At 40.4% G+C, this 16,370-nt stretch overlaps 1 protein-coding gene across 2 annotated transcripts in view; it reads left to right on the top strand.

The window, feature by feature from the left end:
• The window catches only part of LOC128663247 (tropomodulin-2), a 343,309-nt gene that overhangs the window by 299,370 nt on the left and 27,569 nt on the right, over positions 1 to 16,370 (top strand). For both annotated transcript variants that reach the window (XM_053717475.1, XM_053717474.1), the window contains 2 exons: positions 14,729 to 14,872; positions 14,949 to 15,093. In XM_053717475.1, coding sequence (XP_053573450.1) covers positions 14,729 to 14,872; positions 14,949 to 15,093 — 289 coding nt within the window. The remainder of the gene's footprint in view (positions 1 to 14,728; positions 14,873 to 14,948; positions 15,094 to 16,370) is intronic.

The raw sequence follows: 16,370 nt of genomic DNA, 5'->3' as shown, positions 1-16,370 counted from the left end.
TGCGTTCAACACCTACTGGTTATGGGAGTGATCCACCCAGTTCCAAGGGAGGAACAGGGGCAGGGTTTCTATTCAAACCTGTTTATAGTTCCCAAAAAAGAGGGAACGTTCAGACCAATCTTGGATCTCAAGATCCTAAACAAATTTCTCAGGGTCCCATCTTTCAAGATGGAGACAATCCGAACCATCCTCCCTATGATCCAGGAGGTTCAATATATGACTACCGTGGACTTAAAGGATGCTTATCTCCACATTCCGATTCACAGAGATCATCATCAGTTCCTCAGGTTCGCCTTCCTAGACAGGCATTACCAGTTTGTGGCTCTTCCCTTCGGATTAGCCACGGCGCCAATAATCTTTACGAAGGTTCTAGGGTCTCTACTGGCGGTTCTAAGGTCGCGGGGCATAGCGGTGGCTCCTTACCTAGACGACATCCTGATCCAGGCATCGACTTTTCAAATCGCCAAGTCCCATACGGACATTGTTCTGGCCTTTCTGAGGTCTCACCGGTGGAAGGTGAACAGAGAAAAGAGTTCACTCTCACAACAGTTTCCTTCCTAGGAACTCTGATAGATTTAGTAGAAATGAAAAATTTTCTGACAGAGGTCAGGATATCAAAGCCTCTAACTTCTTGCCGTGCTCTTCATTCCACTTCTCGGCCGTCAGTGGCTCAGTGTATGGAAATGATCAGCCTGATGGTAGCGGCAATGGACATAGTTCCGTTTGCCCGCCTACATCTCAGACCACTGCAACTTTGCATGCTCAATCAGTGGGATGGGGACTACACAGATTTGTCTCCTCTGTTAAATCTGGATCAAAAGACCAGGGATTCTCTTCTCTGGTAGTTATCTCGGGTCCATCTGTCCAGGGGAATGAGTTTCCGCAAGCCAGAGTGGACTATAGTGACGACAGATGCCAGCCTTCTGGGCTGGGGCGCAGTCTGGAACTCCCTGAAGGCTCAGGGTTCGTGGACTCAGGAGGAAGCCCTCCTTCCGATAAACAATCTGGAACTCAGAGCGATATTCAATGCTCTTCAGGCTTGGCCTCAGCTAGCTGCGGTCAGATTCATCAGATTTCAGTCGGACAATATCACGACTGTAGCCTATATCAACCATCAGGGGGGAACAAGGAGTCCCCTGGCAATGATGGAGGTTTCCAAGATAATTCTTTGGGCAGAGGTTCACTCTTGCCATCTCTCAGCTATCCATATCCCAGGAGTAGAGAACTGGGAGGCGGACTTTCTAAGTCGGCAGACTTTTCATCCGGGGGAGTGGGAGCTCCATCCGGAGGTATTTGCCCAGCTGATTCAACTATGGGGCAAACCAGAACTGGATCTCATGGCGTCTCGTCAGAACGCCAAGCTTCCTCGTTACGGATCCAGGTCAAGGGATCCCCAGGCAACGCTGATAGATGCTCTAGCAGTGCCCTGGTCCTTCAGCCTGGCTTATGTGTTTCCACCATTTCCTCTCCTACCTCATCTGATTTCCAAGATCAAGCAGGAGAGAGCTTCGGTGATTTTTATAGCACCTGCGTGGCCACGCAGGACTTAGTATGCAGATCTGGTGGACATGTCATCCTTTCCACCATGGACTCTGCCGCTGAGGCAGGACCTTCTACTCCAAGGTCCATTCAAACATCCAAATCTAATTTCTCTGCGTCTGACTGCTTGGAGATTGAACGCTTGATTTTATCAAAACGTGGTTTCTCCGAGTCGGTCATTGATACCTTGATTCAGGCTCGAAAGCCTGTCACCAGGAAAATCTATCATAAGATATGGTGTAAATATCTTCATTGGTGTGAATCCAAGGGTTACTCGTGGAGTAAGGTCAGGATTTTATCTTGGAAAGTTCTGTTCCTAGTAGCTATCTCTTCGGCTCGAAGAGTTTCAGAGTTATCTGCCTTACAGTGTGATTCCCCTTATCTGATCTTCCATGCAGATAAGGTAGTTTTGCGTACCAAACCTGGGTTTCTTCCTAAGGTGGTATCTAATAAGAATATCAATCAGGAAATTGTTGTTCCGTCACTGTGTCCTAATCCTTCTTCAAAGAAGGAACATCTGTTACACAATCTTGACGTGGTTCGTGCTTTAAAGTTTTATTTGCAAGCTACTAAGGATTTTCGTCAAACATCTGCATTGTTTGTTGTCTATTCTAGAAAGAGGAGAGGCCAAAAGGCTTCGGCAACTTCTCTTTCTTTTTGGCTGAGAAGCATAATCCGTTTAGCTTATGAGACTGCTGGCCAGCAGCCTCCTGAAAGAATTACAGCTCATTCTACTAGAGCAGTAGCTTCCACATGGGCTTTTAAACATGAGGCCTCTGTTGAACAGATTTGTAAGGCGGCGACTTGGTCTTCGCTTCATACTTTTTCTAAATTCTACAAATTTGATACTTTTGCTTCCTCGGAAGCTATTTTTGGGAGAAAGGTCTTACAGGCAGTGGTGCCTTCCGTTTAAGTTCCTGCCTTGTCCCTCCCTTCATCCGTGTCCTAAAGCTTTGGTATTGGTATCCCACAAGTAATGGATGAACCCGTGGACTGGATACACCTTACAAGAGAAAACAAAATTTATGCTTACCTGATAAATTTCTTTCTCTTGTGGTGTATCCAGTCCACGGCCCGCCCTGTCACTTTAAGTCAGGTGTTTTTATTTTTAAAACTACAGTCACCACTGCACCCTATAGTTTCTCCTTTTTCTTACTTGTCTTCGGTCGAATGACTGGAGGTGGGGGTTAGGGGAGGAGCTATATAGACAGCTCTGCTGTGGGTGTCCTCTTGCAACTTCCTGTTGGGAAGGAGAATATCCCACAAGTAATGGATGAATCCGTGGACTGGATACACCACAAGAGAAAGAAATTTATCAGGTAAGCATAAATTTTGTTTTTATTCACAAACAGCGAAAAGTATTTTTTTTCATTATTTGCTCCCATGGTAGCTCTGCCTCCTCTCTGTTCCCAAGATTTTTTCTCTTAACATATTCTAATCTGATTTGCAGTGTCTGCCAGTCCCAGGTAGGGGGGTGAGTACCCATACTGGAGCTGCCCAGGAGTACTTAAGCACTTTTTCTTATTTCTTGGGGCTTTAAATCTGATTACTTTGGGAGATTGTATAAGTGTCTGAGGGAGTGTTTTATAGTGTAAAGGGCTCTCTACCAGGTTTTATCTGTACTGTTTATTATATAAGGTGTCATTGTAGAGGAAAATAGTATAAATTAGGAAGTAAAAAGGAAAGGGACAAGAAGGGGGATAAATAGCACTCTTACTAACTAATGTGTATATGGGCTGAAATAATCAGCTCCAAATATGGGTAAATATTAGTTTAAAACTCCAAACTTTAATATTAATAATTAAAAGGGAAAGGTATGCAACCTATTACCCAAAAGTAAATGGTAACTACCCACCACCTATACTCATAGGTAACAAATGAGATACACTGCGACAACCACCCCCCTGTGTTCCTGGCCGATAGCTGGAATCGTCGGCTTCAGGTGCCAGGGGTGACTACAGCAGTGATCCAAGTAAAAAGTGTTAAAAACACAAACGCGTTTCGGCCTCTTTCACATGCCTTTTTCAATGTGGTTGATGATATGAGTTTGACAAAAGCTTTTTTCTTTTTCTTTTGTCGAACTCATATCATCAACCACATTGAAAAATGCCTGTGAAAGAGGCCGATACACGTTTGTGTTTTTAACACTTATTACTTGGATTGCATACCTTTCCCTTTAAATTATTAATATTAAAGGTTGGAGTTTTAAACTTATATTTACCCTTATTTGGAGCTGATTATTTCAGCCCATATACACATTAGTTAGTAAGAGTGCTATTTAGTCCCCTTCTTGTCCCTTTCTTCTCCCTTCCTAATTTATACTAAGGTATACTATAAGGGGTAGCACCGAGATTATTAGGCTATTCTCTCTAATCCTAACTATTTACCCTTCACAGTGCCGATATTTTTTTGTTACATTTCCATAGAGGAATCAGTTTCTGATATACCTCTAGCTACATTTATTTGTATATTTTTCAAATCTGTTCCAGTATGCCAGATCAACCAAATCTGTAAGAATTGTGTACCTCGGATTTTGCATGCAAACCAAACACAACCTTCCACTTCTCAGAGGGAAGTTTGCCCAATACTTGTCACTCAGGGAAACTCTACTGATTTTACAACTGAATTGAAAAGCAGAATGTATAAAATTGTAAACAAATTGTTTGGCGGAAATCCCCAAACCAAGTAAGTGTAAGTGTACATCTGGGGATTTACCTTAGTCTCATGACATGTGCAAAATCCTTCCCCTCAACCCCAAATTCCTGCGTTTTTAAAGAACTCTGACTCTGAGGATGCAAATATTTCTAGTTCTGATGGGGAAGTGTCATCAAACAAACAGGAGCCTGTGCCTGATCCTGAATATGACAATGCCTTTAGATTTAAGGTGGTGCATATTCGCAACTTATTGCAGGAGGTATTAAAGACTAAAGATATTTCTGAGGAAAGGATGTAGGCAAAAGAAAAAACGATGGCACTACTGGTGCTGTGTCCCTAATTTTACTCCTATCTCTCCTAGGATCAGAGAGAGAGAAATAATTTTTTAAATTTGAAATAGAAGAGTATATACTATGGGACTTAGGTGCTATACATTAGAAGAAACACACCAAGAATTATCAATTGCTATAGCAATTGAGAGAATGTACATAGATAGCACTCAACAGCACTAAGGAGAAATTCTCAAATGGTACCATAGGAATGATAACCCTAAGAAATGGCGGATTAAAACTTAACATTTATTAGAAATATTAAAAACGGGGGGTATGTAGATTTAAAATCACAGTCAGTGTGAGTGAGTGAATGGCGGCTAATGGCCAAAAAGCCTCCAAATCATAAAGTATTTAAATTATGTGAAACCTGGGTGCGTTGATAGGGTACATCACTAACCGGATGATAATAAAGAAGTCAGTTACTATTACTTGAATCCTTGTCTGACTTTTATCATTATAAATCCTATGATGCCCCAAGAGATGGTTAGGAGGTAAATGCGAGGTATACTCTATTGGTGTAATGCCCCAATTATTGCGTTTGCTGATAATACCTGATATGAAATCAGTGTAGAAAAATAGCCCCCTAGTGGATGCCTGTGAAAAGTCCTAAGGTTCCGCTAGAATACGCAGGTAGTATAGCTAGAGCTGCCTAAATTATGTTCCAATATAGTTGTAAAAAGATAAATCTCATATGTACTATAAGGACACTATTGGATAGGTATAATACCTATTATGTATGCTCATAGGGGATTCATATCAGTTATTCTTACAGAATAAACAATATTCCGGCATGCAATCAGCTAGATTGGTATTGGTTACCAGGTGAGCCCCAGGGTAAATCTATGGGGTATATCGTTAATAAAATAAACCTCGGGTAATAGTCAGATGGTGCTTGGTGCAAGTTTATACAGTAGATTCAACTCGTATAGCTTTATCTAGATTAAGCTGGTAAGTATCCAGCTGGAGTAGTTAGATAGATTTTGGAGTAACATCCATTTATAATCACCACTCTCAGTTGTATTAACATATGTATCTGGTTTGTATCTTAAATTCAAATAGTACAACTGGAGATTGCCCCCTAGTGGATGCCTGTAAAGCGTCCTAAGGTTCCACTATAATACGCTAGTAATATAACTAGATCTGCCAAAATGGTATTCCAATATAGTTGTAAAAAGATAGATTTCTTATATGTACTGTGAGAACACTGTTTGATAGGTATAATACCTATTTTATATGTTCATTGGGGATTCATATCAATTCTTCTTACAGTATAAACAATGTTCCGGCATAGCTGGTTTATTATTGGTTACCAGGTATACCCCTAGGTAAATATATGATGTATAACGTTAATATAATAAACCTCGGGTAATAGTCAGGTAGTGCTTGGTGCAAGTTTATACAGTAGATTTAACTTATACAGCTTTATTTGAATTGAGTTGATAAGTCTCCAAATGGAGTATTTAGATGGATTTTTGGGTGACTTGAGTTAGTTTAGCGTACTGATAATCGTATCACTCCCAGCTCCCACCTAAAATACTAACATATATTACGGTAAGTGGAGAAACCCAAAAGTGGTCAAAACTCCGGATTAGGTAGTAGTATATTACTAGAATAACCAGGGCATCACACAACCAAACACGCTCTCAGGTTTAAATTAAATTCTAATTAGTCATTCACTCTGTATTCACACTGCTGCTATGTTAAAAAAGGGGAGATACAATCTCCGGCGGCCCTGACATGTTTCGCCAAACGGCTTTGTCAAAGGTCAGAGGAAAGACCTGCTGAAAACAAGCATGTTAATCAGTAAAATATTATTTTCAAAGCTCCACCAAAAATACCACAGGTGTTTCAGGTCCCTGATCTAGTCTCTGACTATGTTGCTAAGGAATGGAAAAAGCCAGGTTTACCTTTCGCTCCTTCCACAAGATTTAGGAAAATGTAACGCATTTCAGAACAGAATATGGAAGTGTGGGAAACAATCCATAAGGTTGATGGTGCTATTTCCACTTTCGCCAAATGTATGACTATCCCTATGGAGGATAGCACTTTGTTTAGAAACTCTATGGACTGCAAATTAAAGTCTTTTTTAAAGGGATACTAAACCCAAATTTTGTCTTTCATGATTCAGAAAGAGCATGCAATTTTAAGCAACTTTCTAATTTACTCCTATTATCAATTTTTCTTCGTTCTCTTGCTATTCTTATTTGAAAAAGAAGGCATCTAAGCTAACGAGCCAGCCAATTTTTGGTTCAGAGCACTGGACATCACTTGTTTAATGGTGGGTGCATTCAGCCACCAATCAGCAAGAACAACACAGGTTGTGAACCAAAAATTGTCCGGCTTCTAAAAACACTCTTGCTTTTCAACACTCTGGTGTGACTCCCTAGCCAAAATGGAGGTAGACAATTCATTTACAAAATTGCATTAAGGCCCTTAAAATGGCTTGAGCATTTATGTGGGATGCTGTAATGGACATTATTCAGATCATTGAAAAAAATATGTCTATAGCAGCAGTGCTGGCAAGGAGATCCTTATGGTTAAAATCACGGTCAGCAGACATGATTTCTAAAAATAGAGTGACTCTTTCCTTCCAAGGGAAGATTATATTCAGTTCAGACTTGGACTCTATTATTAAGACAGTCACTGGTGGGAAAGAGAAGAAGAAATCAGTTTTGTTCCTTTCGCTCCTCAGGAGTTTAGAAGTCCTCATCTTCTCAGAAACCTGAGCCATCCAAGTCAGCCTCAATGCCTGGTTCTTAATGGTCAAAGAAAAAGCAATCCAAAAAGTCCAACAACACTACTAAATCAGCATGAAAGTGTTTCCCCCTAACCATAATCTGTTCTGATAGGGGGCAGACTGAGTCTCTTTCAGGAGGCCTGGTGCAGGTCAATCCAGGACCCCTGGGTTCGAAACATAATTTCTCAGGGATACAGGATAGGCTTCCAGTCTAGACCTCCTGAAGGGCGATTCCTTCTGTCACATGTTTCCAAACTTCAGTCGAAGGCGGCTGCCTTTCTACAGTGTGTTCAGGAATTAGAGGTTATGGGGGTAATTATCCCAGTACCTGTATCACAACAAGGTCAAGGGTTTTACTCCAATCTGTTCATTGTCCCAAAGAAGGAAGGGACCTGCAGACCTGTCTTAGACCTAAAGACGTTAAACATTTTTGTCAAGGTTACCACTTTTAAGATGGAGAACATTCACGCAATCTTGCCCTTCATTCAACAAGGTCAATTTATGACTACAATAGACCTCAACAATGCATAAAAAAACTTTGATAAGCGGTGCTTCAGGAATATTCAAAATAGGACATTATTTACAGCATTAATAGCATGGACACAGGATAAAAACACACTTACAAGTGTTAGACAAAAGGTCTTGACGTGTTTCAGCTTACGCCGTCATCAGAAGCCTAAGTCATGATATCCACCTACACCCATTTAAAGGCATCACAACTTCCTGATAGGTTAATTACATAATCACACATTTAAATTTTAAATAGATTACCCCCTTTAAGGAACCCCCAACTTCCCATCCTTGTCCTTATATTGATCTATATTATTCTTTAGGTGACTAATTTTTGTTCATAACATAACTGCCCCCCTTATCCAAATTCCCATTTTTATGACATGTCTTTAAAACTTAAACTAAGCAAGGGATTATTTGGGTAAAAAAATCTGGCTTTGATATTAGGGGGGAAGGGGGGAGGGTGGTTGTTTACAATGCATACCTGCACCTTCCCATCCACAGGAATCACAATCAATTCCTGAGGTTTGCTTATATGATACAAAGGAAGTTCGGATGCAGAAATGTTATTAAAAATAATTGTGTAGCATGATAAATTAGAAAAATGGAATGGACAGGAAAATGTAAAAAGTTTATTAAGTTCATAAACCCCGATGTGACTATAGTAAAGGAGTACTCCACTCAGGAAAAAAAGCAGTGTTCACCCTGGGATATATTCCCGTCTCACACTCCTAGTGCAGATTGGATGACAGAAGAAAATTTCATCTGGATATTATAAGATCACACTGATATAAATCGTGCTATAAAACGTATCGAGAAGAACGTTACCTTCTTGTGGGTCCCGTTCCTTCCATGTCCTTCAGAGAATAGTGACACAGCTCCGGTAATAAGGTCATAGTTGCCTCTCTGTGCAAACTTCGGGCCTCCATGAGTCTCATGCTCTGGCCTGCGTGGATCAGTGACCCGACGTTGGGGCTCCAGCTGCTAACTCTGTAGGTTCCGGAAAAGCTCACGTCACTCTGGTGGTGTGTATGCCTTCTGTCCAATCTGAGGTAAGCGAGCATACAAGAAATGTATAGCACGTGGAACTGGTCTGTAAAGATACAGCGTAAAGAAAGAGAAGACCACGCTCTATGCAAAAATAAAACTTAATATTTATTAGAAACAAGTAAAATAGATGACGTAGTCACCCAAAACAAAACTGTAGAGAAGCGCAGCACAAAGGCTTACGCGTTTCGGCAGTCCGCCGTGATCATAGCCTGGTGTGTGCAAACTCTCAGTAACTTAAAAAAGAGTAAAAACAATCTGATTGGTTAATCAAAGTGCAACCTCAAATAGTAACACCTGCCATGACGGCATAGTATGTTGCAAGGTAAACAGTATAAATACAATGAAATATATAATTGATCACATCTAGGTTCAATGAAAATACAAGGTATAGAAAGGAAAAGTGAAAAACACATATCCAATTTTAAGAACTAGTTATTACTGACCATATGAGAAAAAACTAGCGAGTAACTACAAATACATACAAGTACATACAAATCATACTCAAGACTGGAGTATAATATATTCTGACATATGGAGACACATTAGCGCAACTATAGGTACTAAGAGCCTAAGTGTTTCATTGAGTTTCAAAATATAATTACCATCTGACTACTACCTGAACACCACTAAGGATGTGTGATAGGCTGAGTATCAAAGCACACCTTAGTAGTCCACATATTGCATTATGTTGTATTGGATTATAATTTTGGCAAAGAAGGATAAGCCATAAAGACCGTACCATAATAGTAACACGTCTAAAAACCAGGTACAGGATCATCAAGAATTGGATCAATCTTATTGATCTTATAAGAGACATAGAAAGATAAGGTAGGGAACATATGTTACTCCCAATAATTGATAATGTCATACCTGGAATTAAGGCCCTCTGGGTACCTTATTCTTAATTTACACATCCAGAAAATTTCTCTTAGCTAGGAGCTTATCTACATCACCGCCCCTCCTAGGCACTTTGACTTCTTCAATGGCACACCACTTAAGGGTGTTAAGATTGCCACTGTGTATTTCCATGAAGTGCCGAACAAGGGGAGCGGATGCTTTGCCCCGACTAAGTGTAGAAAGATGTTCACGGATCCTAGACTTGATGTCTCTTGAAATGAGACCTATGTATTGGACCCAACATATGTCACCCAGCCGGGCCGAAGTCCTCAACGAAGCCGGGCGAAGTAGTCCTCCAGACGGGCAGAAGTCTTCATGCAAGCTGGCCAGAAGAGGTCCTCCAGACGGGCAGAAGTCTTCATCCAGGCGGTATCTTCTATCTTCATCCATCCGGCGTGGAGCGGCTCCATTTTCAAGACATCCGACACGGAGCATCCTCTTCAAACAAAGTCCAACTGAAGAATGAAGGTTCCTTTAAATGATGTCATCCAAGATGGCGTCCCTTGAATTCCGATTGGCGGTTTAGGGGTTAATAGGGTAAATAGGTTTATTGCAATGTGGGGGTTTTGCGGTTTAAGAGTTAATAGGGAAAATAGGTTTATTGCGATGTAGAGGTTTTTGCGGTTTAGGGGTTAATACTTCGTGTATGATTTTTTTTTCTTGTTATATTTCGTGCGGGCGGTGTTTTTTTTTTTTTTTTAAATACTTGATGCGGGCGTTTTTTTTTTTTTTTTTTTTAATACTTGATTGCGCGCGGTTATTTTATTTTTTTTAAATACTTTAATGTGGGCGATTAGTTGTTGTTTTTGTAATGCTCCATTTGCCTTCGCTACATCGCTGTATTCACCTGGATGCAGTTTCGCTGCATCCAGGTGAATTATTTTGTCCTTGCGCTGCCAACATTCCATTGAGGATGTTTGTGCAACTGTCGACGGCGACGGACATTACAAACGTAATTATAGTATAGATAAGTAGTAACATTAATCTGGAAGAACATTCTGACAGAACCTTGTTCCAGGCTTCAACAAAGTCTGTATCCTTGAAATCCACCTCAAAAGTGGGAAACTTGAAGACCCATAGGCCCCTAGGTATAATATTAGATTTATTGTATCTGTCAAATGTCCATATATTCCATTGGACTTTTGCCTCTTTAGATAATAAACGTTCCATTGTGTCAAAAAGGGAACTTAATGATAGTGCCCCCTTGTTATCAGAGAAAATCTTCTCATAGTCCAGTGGATTAGCTGTCCTCGCCGTCACAGACATTAGTGAATAAAATTGGGGCTGGCTACTGTCCATTATGTATGCTGGCAAAACCTTATGATATAACAACCTGCAGGTGCCTGCTGGTAAGACACTTTAGTAAATAATACAAAGGAAGTTCAGATGCAGGAATGTTATTAAAAGTAATTGTGTAGCATGATAAATTAGAAAAAAACGGAATGGAGAGGAAAATGTAAAAAGTTCATAAACCCCAATGTTACTATAGTAAAGGGGTACTCCACTCAGGAAAAAAAGCAGTGTTCACCCTGGGATATATTCCCGTCCCACACTCCTAGTGCAGATTGGATGAGAGAAGAAAATTTCATCTGGATATTAAATTATAAGATCACACTGATATAAATCGTGCTATAGAACGTATCGAGAAGCATGTTACCTTCTTGTGGGTCCCGCTCGTTCTGTGTCCTTCAGAGAATAGTGACACAGCTCCGTTAATCAGCTCATAGCCGCCTCTCTGTTTACTTATATGGACAAACACTACCAGTTTGTCGCTCTTCTGTTTGGTCTAGCTACAACTCCACACATCTTTACAAAGATGCTAGGTGCATGGTTGTAAAATCAGTGTCCCCAAAAGCTCGTTATATCCAGCTACAAGGGTAACATTTTTAGGAGCCATAATAGATTCAGTCCATATGCATCTGTTCCTGATGGAACACGCAGGTTAAAACTCCAGAGAGCATGTCTCTCCCTGCAGAGTACTCCATTGCCATCTGTAGCTCATACAGGGGGTCTTATGGTGGGTCTTATAGTGGGTCTTATGGTAGCTGCTTCAGATGCGGTTCCTTTTGCCTGATTTCACTTACATCCCCTTCAACTATACATGCTCAGTCAGTGGTCAAAGAATGATCTACATTTGGAGCAAAAAAATCGCTCTGGATTCATCCATCAGACAATCTCTGTCTTGGTGGATACAAAGTCCTTCTTTGACCCTTGGAGCATCTTTTCTTCGTCCGTCATGGGCCTTTGTCACCATGGATGCCAGTCCTGGGGGGCAGTCTGGAATTCTCAAAGAGCCCAAGGAGTTTGATTTCCTTTAGAGGCAAGGTTACCAATAAACATTCTGGAACTTCGAGTGATTCTTCAGGCCTGGCCTCGGTTTCACAGAGGAAAAATGTATCCACTTCCAGTCAGACAATATCACAGCAGTGGCTTATAGCAATCATCAAGGAGGTACCTGCAGTCTACTGGCCATGCAGGAAGTCTCTCAGATTCAGTCATGGGCAGAGAGGAATCAGTGCTCCCTCTCAGCGATTCATATTCCAGGTGTGAACACATGTGAAGCGGACTACCTCAGCTGTCAATCAGTCCATCCAGGTGAATGGTCTCTCTATCAGGAAGTATTCAATCAGCTAGTGATCAAATAGGGCCTAACAGACATAGATCTGATGGCTTCACACTTAAATCACAAACTTCCAAAGTACTGTGAAAGATTAAGAGATCTAAGGGCTCCCATAGTAGACTCTTTGGTATGTCCATGAACATTCCATGTAGCATACCTATTTCCTCTGTTTATTCTTCTGCTGAGAATCATTGCTTGGTTCAAACATGAGTCAGCATCAGTGATATTAATTTCTCCAGCCTACCTCGGCAGGACATGGTATGCTGGCCTAGAATTGATGTCATCAAAGCCATCATGGCGACTTCCTCTGAGACAAGACCTGTTATCACAAGGTCCTCTTTTCCATCAGGATCTCAAATCTTTCAGTTTGACAGCGTGGAGGTTGAACGCTTAGTTTTGAGACATAAGGGCATATGTATCAAGCTCCGAATTGAGCTTGATGCCCCGTGTTTCTGGCGAGCCTGCATGCTCGCCAGAAACAGCAGTTATGAAGCAGCGGTCACAAAGACCGCTGCTCCATAACCTGTCCGTCTGCTCTGAGCAGGCGGACAGACATCGCCGAAAATCAACCCGATCGAGTACGATCGGGTTGATTGACACCCCCCTGCTGGTGGCCTGTTGGCCGCGAGTCTGCAGGGGGCGGCGTTGCACCAGCAGCTCTTGTGAGCTGCTGGTGCAATGCTGAATACGGCGAGCGTATTGCTCGCCGTATTCAGCGAGGTCTGTCGGAACCTGATCCGCACTGTCGGATCAGGTCCGACAGACCTTAATAACTAGAGGCCATTGAGGGTTCTCAGACTCTGTGATTAATACTCTGATACAGGCTAGGAAACCCGTGACTCAAAGGATTTACCACAAGATTTGGAAAGCATATTTTGTGTGGTGTTCCTCTAAGGGATTTTCTTGGTGTTTCTTTCAGATCCCGAGAATACTTCAGTTCTTACAAGATGGCCTTGACCAGGGTTTACCATCTAGATCCCTGAAAGGTCAAATTTCAGCTTTATCTGTTCTTTTTGATAGGAAGTTGGCTAAACTTCCTGATGTTCAGACCTTTGTTTAGGCCTCAGTTTCTCCTCCCTGGAATTCGAACCTAGTTCTTTCAGTTATTCAAGGTCCTCCCTTTGAACCAATGCACTCAATTGACATAAAACTGTTGTCTTGAAAGGTGCTTCTGCTAGAAAAATTCTGAGTTGTCCGCATTATCCTGTAACCCTCCATTTTTTTTTCCACAAGGATAAGACTGTACTGCGTACCAAATATGATTTTCTTCAAAAATTGGTTTCTACTGATAACATTAATCAAAAAAATTTGTCCAGAGCCTGCTAACACTAAAGAAAGATTGTTACATAATCTGGACGTAGTCAGAGCTTTGAAATTCTATTTCCAAGCTACTAAAGATTTTAGAAAAACTTCTAGTTTGTTTATTCATTACTCTGGGAATCATAAAGGACAGAAAGCTACTAAGGTAGCATTGGCATCTTGCCTTAAACAGATGATTCACAAGGCTTAGTTGGTGGCGGGTAAGTCGCCTCCTAAATGTATTACAGCTCAGCTTTTGGCAGGAAAGTCCTTCAAGCTGCAGTTTTGACTAGAAACTGTCAGAGAAAGTATTTTCCCACCCGGTCCATAACATAGACAATTGGCTTGGGTATTAATCCCATATGTTATGGAGCACTGTGGACCATCGTCATTTTACGAAAGAAAACAACATTTATGCTTACCTGATAAACTATTTTCTTTCAGAATGATGATGGTTCACAGGCCCTGCCCGTTTCATTGGGCGACATTTCTAGTGACACCTCTATAGACCCTGCTTTGCCTTTCCTACCTTTCTTTCCTATTCTCTACTCGACTATACCTGATACTAAGAGATAGGTGGGAGGGTTTTAAAGCTCTTGTATGGCTTCTTGACCACCTTGTGGTGTGAAATATATCCCATGTGTTATGGAGGACTGTAAGACCATCATTATTCATAAGAAAATAATCAGGTAAGCATACATTTTGTTTTTGCATAACAATAACATTAAGTGTTAAATGCATAAAATTCAATATATTGCCTGTTTTCCAGTAAGATTTTTGACACTAGAAGAAAATTGTTTAGTGCTAAATACAGTTAAACTCACTTTACTAATATGCATGTGCATTAGGTGCCAGTGTCATCAACACTTACTGCATGCACAATAGAAAGTGTGTGTGTGTGGGCTTACTCCCATATGAGGTGTATAACTGACAGTTGACTTAGTGCTAGGTAGAGGTATGAGCGTGGTTTATCATTAATGCATAAAAACTACTACAAAAGGTCATATTTTTAAAGATGTTCTGTTTAAGTATTGCTCTATAAAGTCCCATCGACTATTTTTTAAGATCTGACCTGGTCTGTCTTTTTAGGCTTTTGCAGAAATGTTGAAAGTGAACAAAAGTTTGAAGAGCCTTAATATAGAAACAAATTTCATAACTGGAAGTGGAATTCTGGCACTTGTGGACGCTCTCAAGGAGAATAAGACACTAATAGAGATTAAGATTGCTAACCAGGTAAATGAGGAATAATTTATTCAGTGCTGTATCAAATGACCAACATACGTTTTAACATCTATTTACATTTCAACAGAGACAGCAGCTGGGAACTGCGGTAGAAATGGAAATTGCTCAGATGCTTGAAGAAAACACGTCAATTGTTAAATTTGGATATCAGTTTACACAACAAGGACCAAGGACCAGGGCGGCGACAGCCATTACAAAGAATAATGATTTAGGTGAGAAATGTTTGTGTGCATTTCTGCATGCTGAGGTTGTTGTTCCCTTGCGGTGCTTGAGGGATTTACTATTGGAGTGTAGATGTCAAAACAGCATATTTCAGCATTATTAGAATATTACTTAGTTAAAAGAATAGGAAAGTCAAAATTAAACTTGCATGATTCAGATAGAACATGTTATTTTATGACACTTTAGAATTCACTTCTATTTTCAAATGTGCTTCGTTTTCTTAGTATCCCTTGTTGAAATAGAATACACACATATTCTACACTAGTGGGAGCTAGCTGCTGATTGGTGCCTGCACACATTTGTCTCTTGTGATTGGCTAACTAGATGTGTTCATCTAGCTGCCAGTAGCGCAATGCTGTTCCTTCAGCAAAGGATAACAAGGGAATGAAGCAAATTTGATAATAGAAGTAAATTGGAAAGTTGTTATAAATTGTATGTTCTGTCTGAATCATGAAAGAAAATGTTGTGGTTTTCTGTACCTTTAATATAATGTGTACTTGCAACATTCAAGTTAACTTTAAAGTAACATTAATGTATTTTTATTTTTTATGCAGCAGATATTATTCACTGTTTTGTAGATCTGTATGCAAAGCATCTTGACGTATGTGAAACATTTTAAGCGCGCCTAACACTGTTAATGGATACCGCAAAGAGAGCTATTTGTCCGCTCATTGCACAAGTGTTAAGTGTTGTGCTATTGCTAATGGAAAACCACACAACATTTTATTGCTTTTTGAGTCCTGAGATAGATAATTATCACTCGCTAGTTTGCATAAAAAAACACATGAAAATGCTATGAAAATAAAGGATTTAAGTTATATTTAGGCTTAAAGGGACACTAAACCCCACATTTTTTTCTTTCATGATTTAGATAGAGCAGGCAATTTTAAGCAACTTTCTAATTTACTCCTATTATCAATTTTTCTTTGTTCTCTTGCTATCTTTATTTAAAAAGCAGGAATGCAAAGCTTAGGAGCTGGCCCATTTTAGGTTCAGCACCCTGGATAGTGCTTGCTTATGGGTGTCTACATTTAGCCACCAATAAGCAAGCGTAACCCTGGTTCTGAACCAAAAATGGTTTATTGATATAATAAGGTTTTGTAGCAGATTTAAATGAAAGGGAAATGGTATATGACAAGGGGCGGGACTGGGAAGGGGTCAAAGGTTTATGTGTACGTGAGTACAGATATATTTGTGTATACTCAAGTCTTATGCTTAAAGGGATAGAAAGGTCACAAATGAAATGTGCATATAAATTTGAAATAGA

Source organism: Bombina bombina, chromosome 6, assembly GCF_027579735.1.
Source record: "Bombina bombina isolate aBomBom1 chromosome 6, aBomBom1.pri, whole genome shotgun sequence".
In the NCBI taxonomy this organism is placed as follows: domain Eukaryota; kingdom Metazoa; phylum Chordata; class Amphibia; order Anura; family Bombinatoridae; genus Bombina; species Bombina bombina.
Note: the sequence above shows the minus strand (reverse complement) of the source record. Positions and strands in the feature narration are given on the sequence as shown.